Raw genomic sequence first — 20,333 nt, 5'->3', positions numbered from 1 at the left:
GAATGCACTTTTTAAACTACACATTTTGCCATGAATCACAGTATTCACATGTATCAGACTGTTCAGTTTTGTGCTGTATCTAAAGCATTTTTACAGTGGTGCTCAACTTGGTAAAATAAATTATTAATTCTATTTTTCATACATCAGGATTTAATATTGAAGTGTTTTTTTCTTGCTTAGCATCTTTATACAGCATATGTGCAGGCCAGTGCTGTTGAATTCATAAGTGAAAAAAAACAAGGAATTATTTAGAGATAAGCTGCTCTAAGTATCTATGTGAGAGAGAGACCTTGGTCAGAATAACATTAATCAATTAGATAAAAACGCTATAATAAGGATGGATTCATAACTTGGTCACCATCTCCACCATGCCTGCACATGCAACCTCAGAACACCTGCCATCAGCCAATCGCGGGGATGCGACACAACAGGCTCCTCCCACTGGGCTTCTGTGGTTGCCATGTGTTACGTGGTGTGCTGCTAGGGTGTTCTGAACCAGCCTCACATCAATAAACACAATGAACACATGCAAAGACATTTTCTGTCTTTCTGCGACTCAGTAACACAAGACCTCTGTTCTCATGGGAAAGTAGTCAGGAAATATAGATGCAAAAGTGCACATTTTTAAAACAGGCAACAGGCTTAAACATACACTACATTTCTAAAAGTATTCAGACACATGTTTTAATTAGTGAATTTAGCTGCTTTAAAGGCCCATATCGTTGAAATTGTATTTTGTTTATTTATTAAAAATAGTTTTTTTTTTTAGAAATAAAAAAGTTTGAGGTACTCTAGTCTAAACATTGACTGCCCAGCCCATAGCTGGAAACTAAGGTGCCAATACATCCTGTTTTTGTCATGTCATGAAAATGAATGCGTTTACATATATCTGCCTATCCGGCCTACTGTAGTTTAGCCCTGCCTATCCACACAAAGGTTATAAGGAGTGTTTCAGCTCAGACTGCTTTTTGAATGAGGCACAATACAAAGCAGCCAATATGAACAGAAATCAATTTATATATTCATTTTTATGGGAAAATAAGAAAAACAGCCTGTTTGATTCTAAGGGATGAAAAGTCATATATTAATACATTTACAGCTGTTTTGGTGCATAATCTCACAAAAATTCCATTAGTAGATGTCAGGGAAATTGTTAAATACAAGAAAAATGTAGGATTATGGGTCTTTTAAGGTGCACTCATTACTGACACAGGCGTTCCACTGCACTCCCACAGCTTGTAAAATCTGGATAGAAAAGCATTGCCAACAGAATGGGACACTCTGGAGCAGATGCACATGAGCCTAAAATCCACACGCTCAATGCCAAATGGTGGTTAAAGAGGTATAAAGCTCTCAGGCATCGGGCTGTGTAGCAGTGGAACTGCACTCACTGGAGTGATGGAGCTCCATCCAATACCTTTGAGATGAGTTGGAGTGGCATTTGTAATCCCGAACTAATCCAACATCAGTACCTGATCTCACTACTGCTCTTGAATGCAATTACATCCTCACAGCAATGTTCAACATATAGGGTAGAGCCTTCCCAGAAGAGTAGAAGCCAGTAGAGGGAAAATAATCCCTTTTAATACACAATTTCAGAAGAAATGTCAGATAAGCATATGTCTACAAACATATAGTGTTGGTTTCTGGAATTAAGCCTCAAGCTATACTATATTTTCCATTTGATGGAGAATCTTCATTAAGAATGCTGTGTAGTCAAGGACTAGGCTTAATCTCTATTCAAGATGGTGTATATGTGGTTTCTGTTAGGCCTATTCAAAAACAATGCAATTAGGCCAGAGGTGAATTTACTGTGACATCCTTAATAGCTAACATAACTATGCCAGTGCAGAGTGCTACTCTGAGAGCAGCCAGTTCTTAAGACTAATTTTGGCCACAGCACAGCAAATGGTAGCACGTTCCTAGGGAGGCCTTCAATAATTGTGTATTCAAAGTTAATATAAAGAGAAGTAATAGCAATTGATTGTGTACTAAACCTTGGCTCATGCCCTGAACTGTTCCCTGTTACCTTAGCCTGACCAGGGCTTAATATATGCTTGAGAGATTTTTACTGCTGGAGTAGTCATTTGCATAAACAGACACAGTTTCATTAGGTTTTGCGTACATGTCTGTTATGGTACATTTACCAATTAGTTTCCATACAGCTGCACAGACAAAGGGTCTCTCCTTCTCTCTGTCTCACCATAGGGAGGCAGTAATGTGCTGGTCTAAATTTTTTGTTGCCTTCAAAACTGCCCAGCTTCTGGGTTGAGAAGCTGACCTTGAACCAAAGCATGCCTGCAATGTTTGAGATGATGAAATAAAAAATCCACTTGAACACTCCACTGACCACTGTCACAGGAAAGCCAGGGTAATAACAAAAACCCAAACCCAAACCCAAACCACCATGGTCATACACTGTTCTTCACTGTTTACAGCATCAAAACACACTAACCACCAGACTTAAAACTCTTATTCAACCCTCACATGATAGTTCATGTATCAGAATAAGGTAATACTTATATTATTAGCTATTATTGGCTGATATACACTTCCTTCCTGAAGGACTATCGTGCTTCATTCAGTATGATCTCACTTCATTTGACGTGTATTTTAGTCACAGCGCATTGTTTTTACATTGCTGTTTTGTGCTGGGTTCTAAACAATTTGCAATTGTATACTGGCCTGTCTGCCCACAACATACATGCGGAGACAAGTAGAAAATCACCATATTGACTACCTTTAATGCAATCAAAACAAGAAATACAGTTTTTATACAAGTGTAGTGAATCATTCGTTACATATCTTACAAATGACGGCCTTAAAAATGCTTTGGCTAAAGAAAGTTCAGAAGCCTTTGTCCATGTTTAATCAGGATTTCAAGACATAGATAAACTGAACAATCACAATTCCTACATGCTGCCAAATACACTTTATGCCCAAAAGTATCCAGACACTCCTAACTGGTGAGTCCAGCTATTTTGAGATGCACCAGTTGCTCACAAAGACATTCAATTGTGCACACACAGCTTCCTTAAAAACCATTGGCAATAGAATCGGTCACCCAGTGCCAAGCATCGGCTACAGGGGTATAAAGCCCCTCAGCAATGAACTGTGGAGGAGTGGAGCTGTGTTCTCTGGAGTGTTTGGAGCTCCATCCAATATCTTTGGAATGAGTTAGTGGTGTTTGTGATAAGAGCTAAAAGATCAAACTTCAGTACCTGATCTCACTAATTATCTTGTGGTTGAATGCAATCACATTCTCACAGCAATGTTCCAACATCTAGTGGTAAGCCTTCCCAGAAAAGTAGGGAGTGTTACAGCAAAGCTAACTTGCCAATTCAGAAGAAACGCCGGATAAGCAGGTGCCTCCGAACGTTTGGACATATAGTGTATCTTTCTGGGGTTATTTGTTTGTGACGGTCAGCCGCACGTGCAAATGTCTTTTAATCACAGGAGCACTGTGTAGTAATTAAGGCAAGCTGAGGAAAGTGGGGCAGAGGTGCTGGCAGTAAAGAAAACTAGACTTGAAAAGAGTAAATATTACTCAACCCATGGACTTAGACAGAGTTCCTCTGGAACTTGGTAGAAGACCAAAAAGAAACAGAAATACAGCCCATACAAGAGATGAAGTCTCAGTTCCAGTCACAGTTTGTGCCCTTGTCTATTTTGCAATGATGTGAAAGGGCCCATAACATCATAAATTCTTTTTAAACACTGATCATGTTTGAACTCTGAGAATTTCACTGAAGCACAGTAATGTCAACTTTACCTCCAATTTTACAAAAGTGTTTGTTTTATTACTACTGGATAACTGGTAAGTTTCAGTTTGAAAGTTTGTACATAAAAGAATGCTCCTCCTGTGCCATGCATACCGTGTGTTCTCCGTACCTTTTCCATGCATCAGGACAGGAGAGACCACCACCAGACTTCAGGACACATGCTTGCCTGTCTGCTGGGACAGAGTACCAAATAACACAACCTCAATGTCACAGTGCACCAACAAAGCCATGCATTCACACTCAGCGCTCGAGGGAGGACACTCGTATCGTAGGGGGAAAGTATTCACACATTCCACACACCACACACATCCAGCATGCATTAATCAGATAAGACCCTATTTCCAACTCCAACTAGACAGGCTTCCCATTATTCAGTTTAATAAACTTATCTGTGTGGGTTTAACTTCACATTAATTAAGCATGTAATGAAATGTGGGTGAAAGATGTGACAAAGGATAAAAGAACATACTACCTGTGGGATGGAATTTTGGCTATTGGCATTCTGGGATTACAAATTAGATTAACTAAACTCTGGTCCTGAAATTAGATTTGAACCATGTTTATCACTTGTGTTGTACATGCTGAAAATAAAAGTCGAACCCAAATTTACCAGTCTTTGCTTTCTAATCACTGGTTTGGTTTTGTGTGTATGCCATACAGTCTATAAACTGCTTGTCTTGCTTTAGTAGAATTGTTTCACTGATCTTTCATTGGTCAATCTGAACATTAGTTATAATCTATATATTCACCCCACAAACAGAAACACAAAGTACATATGAATGGAATGATAATAAATAAAAACATGTATTCTTGAGAATGTTGGGTTGTATTTGGAATTTTAATGTCTTTTTTTCTCCAATATGTGAAAAATAAAAGAAACTAAAAGTTTTTCTTCATCACTTCCATAGCTACCATAAATTCAAATGAAACACAGCCAGGGAATGCCAACCATGAGGGCCCCGCCCTCCAATCTGAACATATTTCAGTCGCTCTACTGATGATCAAAGCAAAAACAAAAAAGAAAAAAAAAACATAATGTGCGTAAATTGTACAATATAGTAATTCCACCCTTTTGAGGCAGGGCAGTCCTAGTTTATCTCACTGTAATAAGCTACAACTTTTTTTCATTCACAGTTCTTTGTCCCACTTCAAGGAACAGTTCCATCGTCCAAAGCAGATCCAGAGCTTGAGACATTGTATTCATGCAATGGGAGACAAAATAGGTGCAAAAGCTTGAGGCGTTATGAAAATATCAGTAACGACTACCTCTCTTGTCACCCGCACCCCCTCAGGACCAGAACAAACATGTACGAGGAATCATGGCAGTGCAGAGTAATGATGGGCCATGTTGTTGTCACAGTTGTATTTGTTGTGGCTGATGCTGAGGGGGGCAAATGACTGAGGTAAAAGCTTTGAACTGACAAGATCGATCCAGCACATACATTAGAGGGTACAATGTGATGTCAAGGTGCCTTAATCTTTTGAACAGTCTCCTTCCAAATCCTCAGAGGGTCAAATCAGTGATTTTTTAAATATATAAAAAAACTACATATTGTCATCTGTAATATATGATATTCAATGACATATCAATGTAAGCGTCAATAAGATCTTAAGGATCTTAGCAATACACCTTGGCTAGGAACCATAAAAAGATCACTTTGTCCTGACAACCATGGTATTTAAATGAAGTCACAAAAAGCAGGAAACACTGACTGTACCTTCGAAGACCGAAAAATTAGAATTCTAAGGGAAGGAAAAAAACATGTATCCACACTTCACATACATTGCTATACGACAAATGATTACAGAAGTGCTTCACATTTCACACAAAATGAAGTGACTGAATGGGCCTTCACAACAAAACCAAAAAGCCTTACGTGGTGTTTGATAATGTCAAAATGGAGCAAGCAACAGAAGTATTGATGAGAGACTGAAGGGTCCTTGTATGTAAGATGTAATGTGAATGTGTGTTGACGTCAGGCCTTACAGATATAAGCGTCACAGTGGAGACCCTTTGGCACTAAGAAGCATAGTATGTTGTTTCTGTGAGATTGGTCCAGGACAGCATGATATGCATCCAAGGCAAGTATGCATGTTGCATCTGCAGTACTGTTTAACCAGTCAGGTATCTTAAAATTAGGAAGTGTGCACACATTCCATTGAGTGGTACCATGATTACCCTATCAAACGTTACGAGTCCTCTATTTGCATGTGGAACATAAGGCTCATCAAATTTGCTGCCTATTTTTGCGATGACCAGAAGTAGAACTTCATTAATATCACTTATCCAAGGTTGTATCCAAGGGGAAGAAATGCATGTCAAAATTTTCCCCAATAACTCCTATGTCTTCAGTTTCTCTCCTCATTTATCTCTATTACAAAACGACCTTTCCTTATCTATACCTAAAGCATATTTCCCAAAAAATACAAAACGTTGTTCCATTTAAGAAAATCAGAGAGTGGAGCTCCAGTTCCCTACCAAGTGAGGCTCACTTCCGGATTGTAAGCTTCTTCCTGCTGGTGTGAGTAAATGCAGAGAAAACTGCTCTGTACTCCAGAGTCAAGGAGTGGTCAAGAAGTTGTCTCTGAACATATCTAATATAAGTTAACATGCTATGTAAAGTAGAGAGCATTTGATTCTGGTGAATCATGATGTTCAGGTAAGGGTGCTTTTAACAGTCTACATAAAGCTCTCAGTTTTAAGGTACGCTTACTTTTAATAAAGTGTACCAAAGTAATAATTTTAAAAAATCTTTGCGTGCCTTTTTGTCTTTCCTGGAGGACACACTTGTGTTGGGAGTGATTAAATTAAAAATGGCTTGAGACCACAGTTTTAAGACCAGAATTAAACTACATGCTGAGAGTGGATTTGCTCCAAAGATGGCACAGCTATCTTAATTGGTTGGCTTTACAGAACACAATCTCTTTGTCTAAAGGCGCTTAAAAGGAAAATAAAGGGGAGCTGAATATTGAATATTCTAGGCAGGTTCCAAATGCAACTGCAAGATCAGCCATTCACAATCTTATGCACTACTAAACCTAACAACACTACCACATCTGTTTCGTAGGTACAAAGCACACTGTGAAGATAAAAAGTGACAGGTAATGTGCTGGTGGTTGTTGTAGTAGTAGCTGTGTAGGTTTTGGGAACCACAGGTGTTACTTCTGTCCGCCTTGCATACCAGTGTAAAAGAAAGGAAGAAAGGTCAGTTACTAAGTACTAATTACATGTTAAAACAGGAAAGCAAGATGAAACACCTAAAACAACTAAGTTACCCACAGCATTAGATGCAAAGTAAAACATCAACACAAGACTAGATTGACAAATAGATCTTCTCCCACCTTCTTCTGGTGATAGGTCATAAACACGAGAAACATGAGTGGGAAGTTTAGAGAGAGAAAGTGTATGGGGAGGAGTGGACGAGGCAGAGAAGGAGAGAGAGTATCTAACAAAACAAGTTAGAGGTGTTTGGACACAACTTTGCCACCACTGCATCAGATGGAATTTCCAGGCACTGGTATGAGTTTGGACTTAAAACGAACTGGTGGAAGGTGTGGTCAGCCTTTTCCCAATGTAGACCCTAGAAAGAACAAAGTACATACATTTATACATATTTTAGATTAATAAACTGAAGAGTATCTAAACCAGAGGACTTCAAATCTAGACCTTGAATCCAGTATCCGCTCCTGGGTTTTGCCATCACTGATAGGTATGACACTAGGTGGCCAATCAGTTTCATCAACGGTTCAATTAAGTACCAGTCAAAACAAAATACAGCACTGGAAACAACGTCCAGATTTGAAGACCTCTAAACCATCACCTCTTTTTGAAAGCCCTGTTAGATAGATTCCAATAGTTAAGGCTTTGCCTTTATCAGTAACCTCTCATTGCTCTCTATAACGTTTGCTTAAACTGATTTTATGCCCATTTGAGGTCACATAAAAAAGGCAGCTTTCTAACTTGTGTTGACACTCACCCCAGTCCCAGGGCGAGAATGTGAGAGAGCAGCAGAGAGGGTATGAACACTTTGAGGAACTCAGCTGAGAAGACCCCTCCTTTCTTCATAGCACCAGTCTTTCTCATACTCAGAGAGACTGAACCAGAACGCTTTGGGTGTCGGAACTGGAACTCCCTGAGAAAAGTAGACCATTTTGAATAAGCAATTTATGTTGTTCACAGTTTATTACAGTGGACTAGGACTGCACAATATATTGCTGTTAGCATTGGCCTCGGCAATATTTGAAATTGCAGCTAACTACATTAGTCAAATGAGCCCAATTTGTTTCCAGTGTGTTGTGAGAATCATGAATAATCTCCAATGCTCCATGAGCTCACCTAATTGGCCAAGAATCATATCCACACAAAAATCACTTTAAACAGACGTCCGGCCCACAGCGTTTGATTGACAGGAGTGCCTCGTTGGCCATGAAAATGCAATTGCAAGTAGGACTACGATGAGGAAATTTAATGGGCAAATGGGCGATTGTTATTTCTTTTTTAATATGTCAGAGTCAGACCATTAAGACAATGAAAATGGCAAAAGCACTTTGATTTTCCATATTAACCTTAACAGCCATTATACACAGAAATGCAAATGCGAATAAACATTTTGCCTTTCAATTATGTCTTAAATAGTGCATACTCACATTGGAAATGCAACCATTAATACAAAATTGATTTAGTATTTTAAGTATTTTAAAATTTGCATTTGAATTTGAATAAAGTCCAGAATATGCTGCAAAATGTAAATAAAAACATGCAATGATGTGCAAATAAATAAAATCTATATTTAACTGAAAACAGTACAAAGACAACAAATCAAAATGTTGAAAATGAGAAGTCTATTGTTTCTTGAAGAATATATGCCCATTTTGAATTTGATGCCAGCAACAAGTTTCAAAAAAGTTGGGACGGGGGCATGTTTACCACTGTGTGGCTTCTTTTAATGACACTCTGTAAACATTTGGGAACTGAGACGACCAACTGCTGTAGTTTTGAAAGTAAAATGAAGTTTTCCCATTCTTGCTAGATAAGGGTTTCAGCTCTCAACAGTTTAGGGTCTTGTCTTATTTTTCGTTTTATAATGTGCCAAATGTTTTCAGCGTGTGACATGCTGTTGCAATATGTGCAGAATGTGTATTTTTTTTTAACATTACCAGCCTTTGATTTCTCCTGTCACAACTTTTTTGAAACGTGTTGTTGGCATCAAAAAAATATAGGGTTTAAATGACTGGCACATCATTACATTCTGTTTTTATTTACATTTTGCACAGTGTCCCAACTGTTTGTACTTTTTGTACATTCAGGGGATGGTCACTCACTTGGGAGGTATATTTTCAGGTCGACTGGACCAGTCTGCCACCCAGCTCTCGCCTTTATTCATAAGGATGTCGTCCTCTCTGTCCTTCTCCAGGCTGTCGTCCTCTGACTGCATAGAAGAACAGTGAAAGAAAAATAAGGGACAATCTGCAACGTTTCCTGACAATGATGAGACACACCCAAATTAAAAGTGTCTATGTGCAGTCAGGAAATAATCACAACCTACACAAAATGAAGCCACACTTGTAGTTTACTGTTTAATAACACAAAGTGAACGCTTGTTGAGCAAGAAAATGCAAATCTGTATGTGCTAAAATTAACAGCACCTAGAGATTCTTAAATAAGTGAAATCTAACTTTCCCAAGTATATTCCCATTCAATATTTTATGTTTTAAAGTTCATGATAATGGACAGTTATGGCTTACTGTTTCACTGTGGCACAAATATGAAGTGACACAAAGGCCAAATTCCATCACTCATCCATCACTATGAGAAAGACTAGAGAATACAGCAATGATGTGTGACAAAAGGTTGCTGATCTGCACAGATCAGGAAAATAGACAAACAGTTGGAAATGCCCATCTCCACTAGCAATCAAAGTAAGTAGGCATTAATTAAAAGACTAACAACGCCCAGGAAGAGGACGTACGTCTATACTGACCCGATGCACAGTAAGGAGGATGGTTTGAGTGGCCAAAGAATCTCCATTTCACAGCTGAATTGCAGGCGTTAGTTAGGTTTTGGGGTCAGAACGTTTCCCAAACTACAATCAGAGGCCATGTACATAGCCAAAAGTTGTTAAGGAGGGTCACCAGCAGTAAGCCTCTGCTGTCAAGGACCTAGTCAAACTCAGGCATGTAGAGTTAGATGTTACTGGAACTTTCAGTGGGACCATGTTCTATGGTCAGATGAGACCAAAATAAAGCTTTTTGGCATAAAACAATAGAGGTAAGTTTGGCATAGACACAAAGATAGCCATGCAGAAAAGTACCTCATCTTTACTGTTAAGTATAGTGTTGGATCTGTGATGTTGTAGGGATGTTCTTCTTCCAAAGGCCCTTTACAACTTGTTCAGATGCATGGTATCATGGACTACCAGCAGATAAAAAAAAAAATCAAAACCTGACAGCCACAGTCAGAAAGCTTAAACTGAGCCAACCTCAAAATCAACACAAAAAATGGTTCACTGACCACAGAATCAAAATTTTGCCTTGGCTGTCCCAGTCCACTCAGAAAAACAGTAGGATGAGCTAAAAAAAAGGAGAATCCACAAGCATGAACCTCAGAATCTCAAAGATCTGGAGAGATTCTGTAAGGAGGAATGGTTTCAGATTTGCCATGTGTTTTTTGGTCTCATTAAGCACTGTAAGAGAAGACTCAGAGCTGTTATCTTTGCAAAGATAGGCTGCACAAAGTATTAAACGGAGGGGTGCAAATAGTTTAAGGAAAGAAGGTTGTAGATGTTGACAAGACTGGAAAGGGGTTTGAGAAGTGTTTCCAAAATATCAGAAATCAATCCTTTCACTGTCTGGCAGATCATCTATGAGCATGTAAGATTTAAAACTACTGTCAACATGTCCAGGTCAGAAGGCCCCAGCAAATTTAAACCAAGAGATGACCATAAAATGCTAAAAAGAGGTTATGAAGAATTTCAGATTTCATCACAGCTCTTGCATCTGTGGGTGTCAAAGTGTATGCATCTACCATTAGAACAAGACAGCACAAATTTGGCTTACATGGGAAGCGCGCCAGGAGGAAGCATTTGCTGTCCAAAAAAAAGAACATCAGGGCAAGACTAAAAATTGCTAATCAATATCTGGAAGGACCAGAATGTCTGAAACAATGTGCTATGAACAGGCGAGTCAAAAATGGAGTTGTTCAGCCACAGTACCAGAAGTCATGTTTGGTGAAAACTGCATTCACACAGAACTACCTCATACCAACTGTAAAGCATGATGGTGTAAAGTGGACCTTCCAAAAGGATAAAGATCTCAAACATACAAGTAAAACCACCAAGAACTTGCTCAAAAGTAAGAACTGGAGGGTTGTGGAATGGCCTAGTCAAAGCCCAGGTCTGAATCCCATTGAAATGCAGTGGGGGGATTTGAAACAGGCTGTTCATGCAAGACGTCCCTCAAATATTGCACAGTTGAAATAATTCCGCATGAAGGAGTGGGCAAAAATGTCTCCCAGTAGATGCCAGAAATTATTCTGTTATGTACATTTACCTACACATACTGTTTAGTGTACATAGTGTTTATTGTACTGTTTAGTGTACTTCTTCACATGACTGTAGATAAGCAATAAAGAATGTTTTTTTTACTGCCTGTTTTGGTCATGTTTATGAGGAGTGGGTGCCAATATTTGCGGAGGGTACTGTAACACCTTTAGAGGGCGGATGTGAACAATGTTTGTTTATTTGAGCTCAGGCTGTATCTTTCTTCAGGTGAGTGTAACTAATTATCAACATATAGAAAGCAAGATAGCTAATCAGCCAATTTAGGATTTTATTTTAGTTCTTAAGTCTATAAAAGACAATTCAAGTGTTAATTACAATTGCTTATCTGGCAATCATCAGCTAAAATTTCAGGCTTATTACTCTTACCTGACAATCTCTCTCACTGGGCATCTCCACATCAAATGTGATCAGACCCTCATCATGTTCAGGACTGTGGGGTCGGGGAGGACTGTAAAGTGCACAAAACACACAAAGAGTGTGATACATGAACCACAGATATTCTAACAAAGGTGATCAGACACAACAAGCAAATCTGTACTTACTAGAAAGTGTAATATATGTAGCGCAGAAATTCAAACAGAGGTGGACAGTGATGGGAAAACTTGTATGTGCTTTCCTAACACCTGGCCCTGCCTCTTATTTTCTATACATTTTCATAAAGGAATATCCAGGCGTTTAGGTCGTCAAACTAACCTCTGTCTGCTGCGTGTGTACACTAAGGTTTATTACCATAGACCAGTGGTTCATTTTTACTTTGTTCGCATTTCAATAAACATAAGGATAAAGTAAAAATGTGGAACTTCTAGGATCTTTAAGAACCAGTTTGAAAACTTCTGCCATGGAAAATACTGTCCCTGTATTTAGAACTTAGAAAACCCACTGACTCACAACACACTTAAAATATAAGTCAATGGGCAGGTGCTTCAGCATAGAGAATCACTGAAATTAAGTTATTCTGATCAACAGAGATTTCAAAGTCGAACAAAGCTGGACTATGATGTTGTGTGATGCTTGAGCAGGCTCAGACAGTGGGTTCATTACAGATGGACCACACAAGTTTCTCTAGGTAAGCTCCAGTGCTCTCTTTATTAATGTAAATATATATAAACAAACAATCATTATTTACAGTCCTAGGAAAATGAACAAAATAACTGTATTTAAAGTTACTCCATTAGTTCCTGGACTAATCTCCAGGATTCACTGATTGATAGAAGCTTCAAAAAAGCTTTGGTGCATTTGCCTGTGGGCAGCCAAGTCAAACAGACCACACACATCAGCATTCAGACCAAACTAAATGAAATTCCCAACACACTCGTTCCCAGTGTTTATATACCAGAAACCCCTCAATTAGGCATGATTGAGGGTCTGGTTGTCATTTAGCTACAATTACAAGTAAGTATATTCATATATTCATAAAATGGTATTTAACAATGTTTCTACAGATTTTCCCCTCCCAAGATTATCGTGGATTGAAGAAGATGCACACATTTGCGCCCCCTATTCCGATTGAAAACCAAGGTGAGCATACTATTTACATTTTTCCAGCAAGGTCTGCCTTCATCACATGGAGTGTTTCTTTCTGAATATTTACAGTCACTATCAAGCAGGGCCAGGTGTTGGGAAAGCAAATGCCATATCATTAAAAGTCAGTACAGATTTTGTTATACTGAACATTTATGCATATGTACAGTGACACAAAGAAGATGCTTTAAAAACTCTCTTCCTACTCTCATCCAGTTTTCCAAGACTAACTGCTGAAAACCTAAAATTCCTCCCCCGCTTTTTATACAAGTCCCATTTGGTCATGTTATAGCATACATAAGAGTACATTTTAACATGCTTGTAATATTTCTCACAAATTTGACAGGATGTTAAATCCAGACAAGAGCTGGGCATAAGGGTGTTTAGAAACTACGTTAGTTACAGAGACAAATACTAGTACAGGACTAATTTAATGTTTATTCTTTTTAAATTCAACGAAATAACCGTTAAAATACATACTAAACAATAAAATCCTACCCTTAGCACATTTACAGCAAAGAAATATGGAGTGATTCTTGGTTAGTGCTACTTCATTTAATCTTAAGAAACACACAAAAAACAAGGATTTCCTAAAAGCTCTTATGGCCCCTTGAAATCCTTCAAATCCTCAGTGGCAGTGACAGGGCTATCTGGGGTACTGACAGTGAGTTTAATGCGTCCACTGGCAGGGTTTAACCTCAAACTCTAAATGAATGTACTTTCTTTTGGTCTTGCCTGTGGCTTCATTGGCAAAAACAAGTTTGCCATAGAAGCACCATGGGCGATCTATCTGCCTCCCCCTCTCACTGCTCTCTTCTTTTTCAAATGAGCTACTTTATGACTGATGTAGTGGTCTTCTGACCACCTCTCTGTTAAAAAAGATCCAGAAAGGGTGGTGTTGATTCTAAACTTTAGGCATGAATTTCTTTATCTACATTGTAGGTCACTAGTACTGTTGTTGCCCTTGTGTTTCTTGATAAAACTAGCCTGCTTACACACCTACTTTTCTCTCAGTTCTCTTACCTGTTACAAGAGGAGCTGCTGGGGCTGGACTCATGCTGTGCATCCAGCAGGATCTTCTCCATGTCTCCATTATGGATGGAAGAGGATGAAGGGACATGCTCAAGGCCTCCAGCCAGGCTCTCCTCCTCCACTTCCTGCACAGCCTGCAGGGGAGCTGAAGACTCGCCTTCATTTCCATTGCTTGCAGAGGAGGCCAGGCTGGGGGTCAGCTGCTGGGACACAGGCCCTGTGTTCCCATTCAACTCCAACTCCACCCAGGAGCCTGAGAAACCAACCAAGGAAAGGCTAAATTTTACATGCCTCTATGTAACAAGCAACATGAGTCATGTGAAGGTAGGAGCAGGCAATATAACAATGTTATCAATGATAAATTACCAGGCAATAATCTTTTCTGAGTATATCATGTGTATTGTCAGTAAATCTAAAACACGGAACAACTCCATATATTAGAAAATGACAGTTTAGAACCCATGTGTCAAACAGAAGGCCCACATGCCAGGTCAGGCCCATAGCACAATCCTATCCATTAAATAATTTAAAAATATTTCTTATTTTTGTTTTTTATTATATTAGACCATTTCACGATATGCTGCACAACAATCCGGCATGCACTGCACCATGATGTGCGCTCCAACCCCGTTCCCCCAACAACAATCTATGGGACAGCGGTCACACCACAATTTCACCACACCAGTTATATCACCAAACACACTAGGTGTATTTCAGCGGCAGCCCAACCAATATAAGCACACAACTAGCTTTAAAAAAACACCTATTTCACTAAAAGAGGACAGAGAACGCTGGGGATTTAAAGACAGGTGGGAGCTCAAATACCTTTTTACTTTCAATAAGGATCTGTCTTATTTGCGGAGATGGTGTGGATGTAATGAAAGAATACCACACTAAGTGCTAAGCAGAGGCAACAGAAAGTGGCAGTGAAGAAGGGCGTTCTCCGGTCCACATATTTGTTAAGATTTTTTAATACAGCCCTTTTAGCGGTTGAGTTTGACACCCTGGTTTAGACCAAAAATAGAGAGCCTGTTAACAACGTGGATAAACTGCATAGTAACAAGTTACTGATTGGAGATCAGCTCATGTCAGTGCCATTTCCTATAATAATAAATGAAGTATTTATACTTATTTATAAATTATACACACACACACACACACACACACACATACATACATATATTATATATATATATATATATATATATATATATATATTAGTTTATTTATTTATCAATTACTACATTCATAGTTCTTCAAAGTTATTTTCTTAAATGTGGTGCTTCTTTTACTAGTTACAACCTGTTTGCTATCTGTGCATTGTGTATCTTGAAAATGTCTCAGTATCGGGATGTTATATATACAAAGACACTTTAAAGGCATACTTGCTCAAAAGGGGGCTCCAGAGAAACAGCCCTTAAAAGGAGGCTAGTATACATGAGACATTGTTCATATGTGAAGTCAATTAACAACAGATTACGCGGTGCTGTTGGCTTTAGCATATACATGAGACATGTCTGGGTACCGTCTGACCCTTGCTGTTGCTAAGCAACACTGTCTTTGGGCAGAAGCACCTCATGCATAACAGTCACCGGCAAAGCTATGCTTTAGAGATGTTTTATAAATGTCATTCATATGCAGACAGAGTTGCTTGGAACTTTACCCTTTTAGAATGACTCCACTGGTCAGTCAACAAATACAACATCACTATATACATAAGACATACTGAAATCGAACACTTAAAATAACTGCATCAAAAGCAATACTTCAGTATGGGCACAAGATGGATTTTCCATCAACTATAAAGAACACGAATCGGACTGGACTAGAAACTAAGAGGACCTGACATTTGCATGAAAGGCCAATGCTAGTTAAACAACAAGAAAGAGGCACTCTCAAGGTCTTGGTGCAAGTTTGGAACAAACAATGCTACAGTAATGAAGCATTGGCGAGCTTCCACTGACTAAGCATTGGGCCGACATCTCCACTTCAACATCCGGATCTGATCCTGTAGATAAGACAGTATCCTTCATTTCATCCCGTTTTTTTTTCTCTTTTTCAATCAACAACACCATAGGGCCTTTTTGTTTTTGCCCACAGCCAGACCAGTTGCCATGGCAGTGCATGAGTCCAACATTCCTCTGGCTTTTCATCAGAGAGGCATCATTTGTCACCCTGCATTAAAACAATAAAAACCTCAGGGATACACTCCGCCCATTTGCACAAAAGACCATGGAGCCGAGCCTTGCTGTGCTGTCCGGCTCATTTACTGACCTAGCTGTCCCACAGCCCTCTTGATTCTGACTGAGATAATTATAGTAAAGCTGCACAATGGGCATATTACCATATTACCTACAAACATCAGGCACATTTGAAGTTATTTAGCATTTTCTTGCATTTGATTTTGCCAGTGATGACAGTCCACTGAGTGAAAACTGGTAAAACTGATTTGCTCAAAAGGAGGCTTGAGGAGCTTCAGGAGAAAGGGTTAAATGCCAAGTTCCTGAACAATATAAATAAAATGACTACAGAGAAACATTAACTCCATGTTTGCAAACAGATTCAGTTCAATACATAATATATATTACTCCAACGCAATTCAAGCCATGTGGGTCAAGTTACACAACAGCCTGTTTGGTGGCTTCTGTCGCTGCCGGTTGCGACGGCCCTACTGCCTAGCTTCCAGACCAGCTTTAATGGAATCCGCCGCAGGATCAGCAAGGGGAGGGGAGGATTATGTAATCTCTGGCGTGCTGTGCTGAGGTAAATCAAACTGCTCTCTTTTCCAAACTGCGCTCGCTCGCTCGCTCGCTCGCTCTCACTCTCTCTCTCTCTCTCTCATTCCAACCCCCACTGTCTCTGTAACCCAGTTCTGTCTGTGTGTGCCACGAAGGTCGCTAAGCCTCCTACAGTGTGTCTGGACACCCAGTTCGGGCTGGGAAGCATGGTGACATGTCATGTTTACAGATCTGCCCTTATGGAAAGCTCTCCGATGTTAGATGGAAAGATCAGGAGAATGACATGGGTAGGGTTCTTCCACCAAAACAAGACAATTTGCATCCGTTACATAAAGACAACTGTTTGACAGTTAATTTTGTGCAGTTTTTTGAAAAGTAACAAAAATATTATCTTTATTTTTTTTTTTTGGATTTACATATCATTTACATTCATGACCACTGATTTTAATATGTCACCACATTTAATTTTGCAGCTTTCTGATGAAAAATGTACAGAAAATTTTTAGGTTTAATCATTTTTTCCTGCTTTTAAATGCAACAAATTGTCCTCTTTTGCTAGGAAAATAAATTAAATATTGATTTATTAAAATGATAATTTATTTGCATCCACACACCCTAAATCAGCCTTGTTACTGTCTTTGTCCCTTTCAAATATAATACTCATAAATTTAGGATGACTCACAGGAAATGACATCATTTGAATCTGATGAAAAACATGGAGGAATGTAGAGCCTTATGTTTTGCATTATTTTGTCTATTTTTAATTTTTTTTACTTTGGACAGGGTTGTCAATCTATCCATGCCAACCCATTATTTTATTACATTTCCAAACATAATAATAAAATATATTATGTTCATTACCACGCGGGCATCATATGGTTTAAAAGCTTTCATCACAAGTAGAATAATAGCTGACTTAGACTGAACCTAAACCCTGTTACCATCATCCTACTTAAGTTTTGCATTAAATAGGTTCTTGTTATCTAAAACGAATGATTTGCTTTTAAATCTGCCTTAGGGATATATGATATTTAAGAAAATCTAGATTTGGTCTTTACAGCAACTACTGTAACAGGGTTGATGCATTATACTATGTATTTGCATTAAAAATGTATACTACTTTAAGAATATATATGCTTGAGGTGAGTACACATTTGCTTCTGGAGGGTCAGTGGGTATTTAATCAGTTACGGTGAGGAAAAAAAAATAGGATTTTTTTCTGAGAACTCACAGGACGCAAATTGTCCTGTTTTGATAGAATGACTCAGTAACGGTCATCAAAGGTTCTCCAATCTCAAAACAAGAGATTACTTTGTAAACCGTATGCAAGCTGAGCAAACAAAAGGCAGAGCTAAAGACTTTAAGCTCTAGCCAGAAACATGTGTAGACATGTTCCTCTCTGGCTGCATTAGAGTGGACAAAGACAAAAATGAGTCGCTCATAAACATCAGGACATCTAAGCCTTCTTCATTACTATTTGCATGTACTGTTACAGTACAAGGATCTGTAACAAGATGGGAAGCTATGCTGTGTAATCCAATTTGAGACAAAGACCTCTTTCTACTAAAGACAGACATGGACAGATACAACAATTTATTTTTCAGGTCCATTTTTCATGAAGTATTCATGTTTGGTTTATGTAATCTGCCACTGCAGAGAAACAGAACACTGGAGTCATCTTTTCTAAATTTAGACTTGATAGCTTCAAATGAAGTGTAGCAGAGTAACCTCAGGATTAGCGCTGGCTTACAGTGGACAATAAATGTCCATGTTGTACGTGTCTGCCTGTGTGGCGTCATTCAAAGGCTCCTGTGATGCAGCATAAAAACTGTACTGGCAGGAGATTGGACTAGACTTAACTCATATTAATTCATATGATGAGGTCTACTATTGATGGGCATATTTCAGCCTTTTAGCAGCTTCAAATTTCCCCTCACAAAATGTCTACTCATGTCCACACAGATGTGTTGAACTAAGTATCTCAAATGAGCCAAATTATTTAGGAAAATAAAACGTTTCTCACAGGTTTAACCAATTACATGTCTGGGGAAACAAGGTAGGCTTATATGAGGAGGAACAAAATGCACAGAACTGAGTGAAACTGTCTGAGTGGAGGGCAACAGTGAGAATCTGCTTATTAAAAGGCCACGTCGGGACTCTGAAGTTTACAGAGACTACACAACTCGCTGTTACATCATAAAACCAGTTGTTTCTATTGCAGGACAATGCCAGATCGCACCAAACCACAGCAAGTCAACGTGGATTTTAATAGTTTCTTATGTGCATGTCTTTTTCCAGACATTGTAGAGCTATTCTGCATGAAGATGAAACGCTATTAGATCTCACTGTTCTGTGCTGCTAAGCTTCATGCTCGGATGAAAAAAGACTTTGTCAGACAGTAAATGCAACCAAAATCAAAATAATGTGTAGGTTAGAAGTCAGACTAGTAACGTACAGAACATTTAACTCAAGGAAAAAAACAAATATTCAATCAATCCCTAAATCTTCTCCATAAAATTGTAACAGTTGCCTAGTTATTTACAATTCCCCGCCCCCGTCTCCATTTTTCTCAACCCCCTCTTTTGCCTTGTTTTGTATCATGTTAGCTCCGCCTCCCGCAAACCGCTAATACACTATCTGAACCACGATCGGTCTACGGACTGTCAATCACTCCGCGTTCCTGCCCCAGGCTTCGCTCTATATATTTCTATTGGTGCCCTTGAATGACGCGACTGCACTTTCCCGCCTCGACCCCGCCCTGCCTGCGCGAGGAGGAAATTCCAACTACTGCCGAAGGGAAACAAAAGGCGTTGCATAATCCTGTTTAAAACCTCGAGATAGAGAAACGCAGCGGTAGACAAGGAAAACCAACCCACTGCGTCCACATCTGCACTAAATCTGTGTGAATCCCGCAGTAGCGGTACATGATAAACAGTCCTACCGTTCAGCCCGGGCTCCTCGTTGTTGTTCTGCTGCGCGGCGGCTGTGGCGGACATGTTGCCTCTCCAGTCACTCGCGCGCCCTCCTGCACGCGCTGCCGCGTCGCGAGCCTTCGCGGCCCCACCTGAACTGTGACGTCATCGATGTTGATGGGATATTCGGTTCAGTTTATCGAGCCGACTCCTTCGAAATGTCCGACTCAATGATTCATTGATTCACATAATCTCATCTACTCGGTTAACAACGATTAAAGGGTTTTTATTCAGCATAATTCAATCGGTGAGATGTACACAACGTCATTCAGAGTGGCGGTGAGGACCCAGGGTGGTCACGCAAATATCGGCATTTTACTTACCGTCCAAAAGGACCAGCGAACCTACAAATGTCCTCCGAGTTTTATATGTAAAAATTGGTTTTCTTTGGGTGCTGTTTTCTCCTGATAACGCCCTGTTAGTATCTCTCCGCCATTGACAGTCTTGCAAAATTATTTTTCAGTCCAAAACCTTATCTATTTATTATAAGTATTTCACATTAAACCTGAATGACTTTGTTTACATCTTAACGGCTTAATTACGCCGAAAATGTGAAAATCGGTGGGACTCCCCGTTAAGTGAGCGAGTCTGATGTCACAGCTTCTTCTCTAATAGAGCCAGACTCAGAATGCAGAAAACACAAACTCAGAACAGAAAGAGGGAGAGAATGCATTCATATGCTATACTGCAAATGTATGCATTTATGAGGTTAAATAGTGAAAGAATATC

At 39.3% G+C, this 20,333-nt stretch overlaps 1 protein-coding gene across 1 annotated transcript; it reads right to left on the bottom strand.

The window, feature by feature from the left end:
- Nucleotides 1-2,719: 2,719 nt before the first annotated feature.
- Nucleotides 2,720-19,681, bottom strand: bnip3la (BCL2 interacting protein 3 like a). Its single transcript, XM_036578808.1, has 6 exons — nt 19,574-19,681; nt 13,886-14,147; nt 11,708-11,789; nt 9,105-9,211; nt 7,760-7,915; nt 2,720-7,363 (listed from the first exon to the last, which is right to left on the bottom strand). Exons 1-6 carry the CDS (start codon nt 19,626-19,628, stop codon nt 7,315-7,317), a joined length of 711 nt encoding a protein of 236 aa, XP_036434701.1. The 5' UTR covers nt 19,629-19,681; the 3' UTR covers nt 2,720-7,314.
- Nucleotides 19,682-20,333: the final 652 nt, after the last annotated feature.

Source organism: Colossoma macropomum, unplaced genomic scaffold (genome assembly GCF_904425465.1).
Source record: "Colossoma macropomum unplaced genomic scaffold, Colossoma_macropomum, whole genome shotgun sequence".
In the NCBI taxonomy this organism is placed as follows: domain Eukaryota; kingdom Metazoa; phylum Chordata; class Actinopteri; order Characiformes; family Serrasalmidae; genus Colossoma; species Colossoma macropomum.
This window is presented reverse-complemented; position numbering and strand designations above follow the sequence as displayed.

Coding starts and splice junctions, on each gene's coding strand:
- bnip3la (XM_036578808.1), bottom strand. CDS start 19,628: ATGTCCGCCACAGCCGCCGCGCAGCAGAACAACAACGAGGAGCCCGGG. Junction 9,212..11,707: donor CCAGTGAGAGAGATTGTCAG/GTAAGAGTAATA, acceptor TCTTCTATGCAG/TCAGAGGACGACAGCCTGGA. Junction 7,916..9,104: donor CCTGAAAATATACCTCCCAA/GTGAGTGACCAT, acceptor TACTTTTCTCAG/GGAGTTCCAGTTCCGACACC.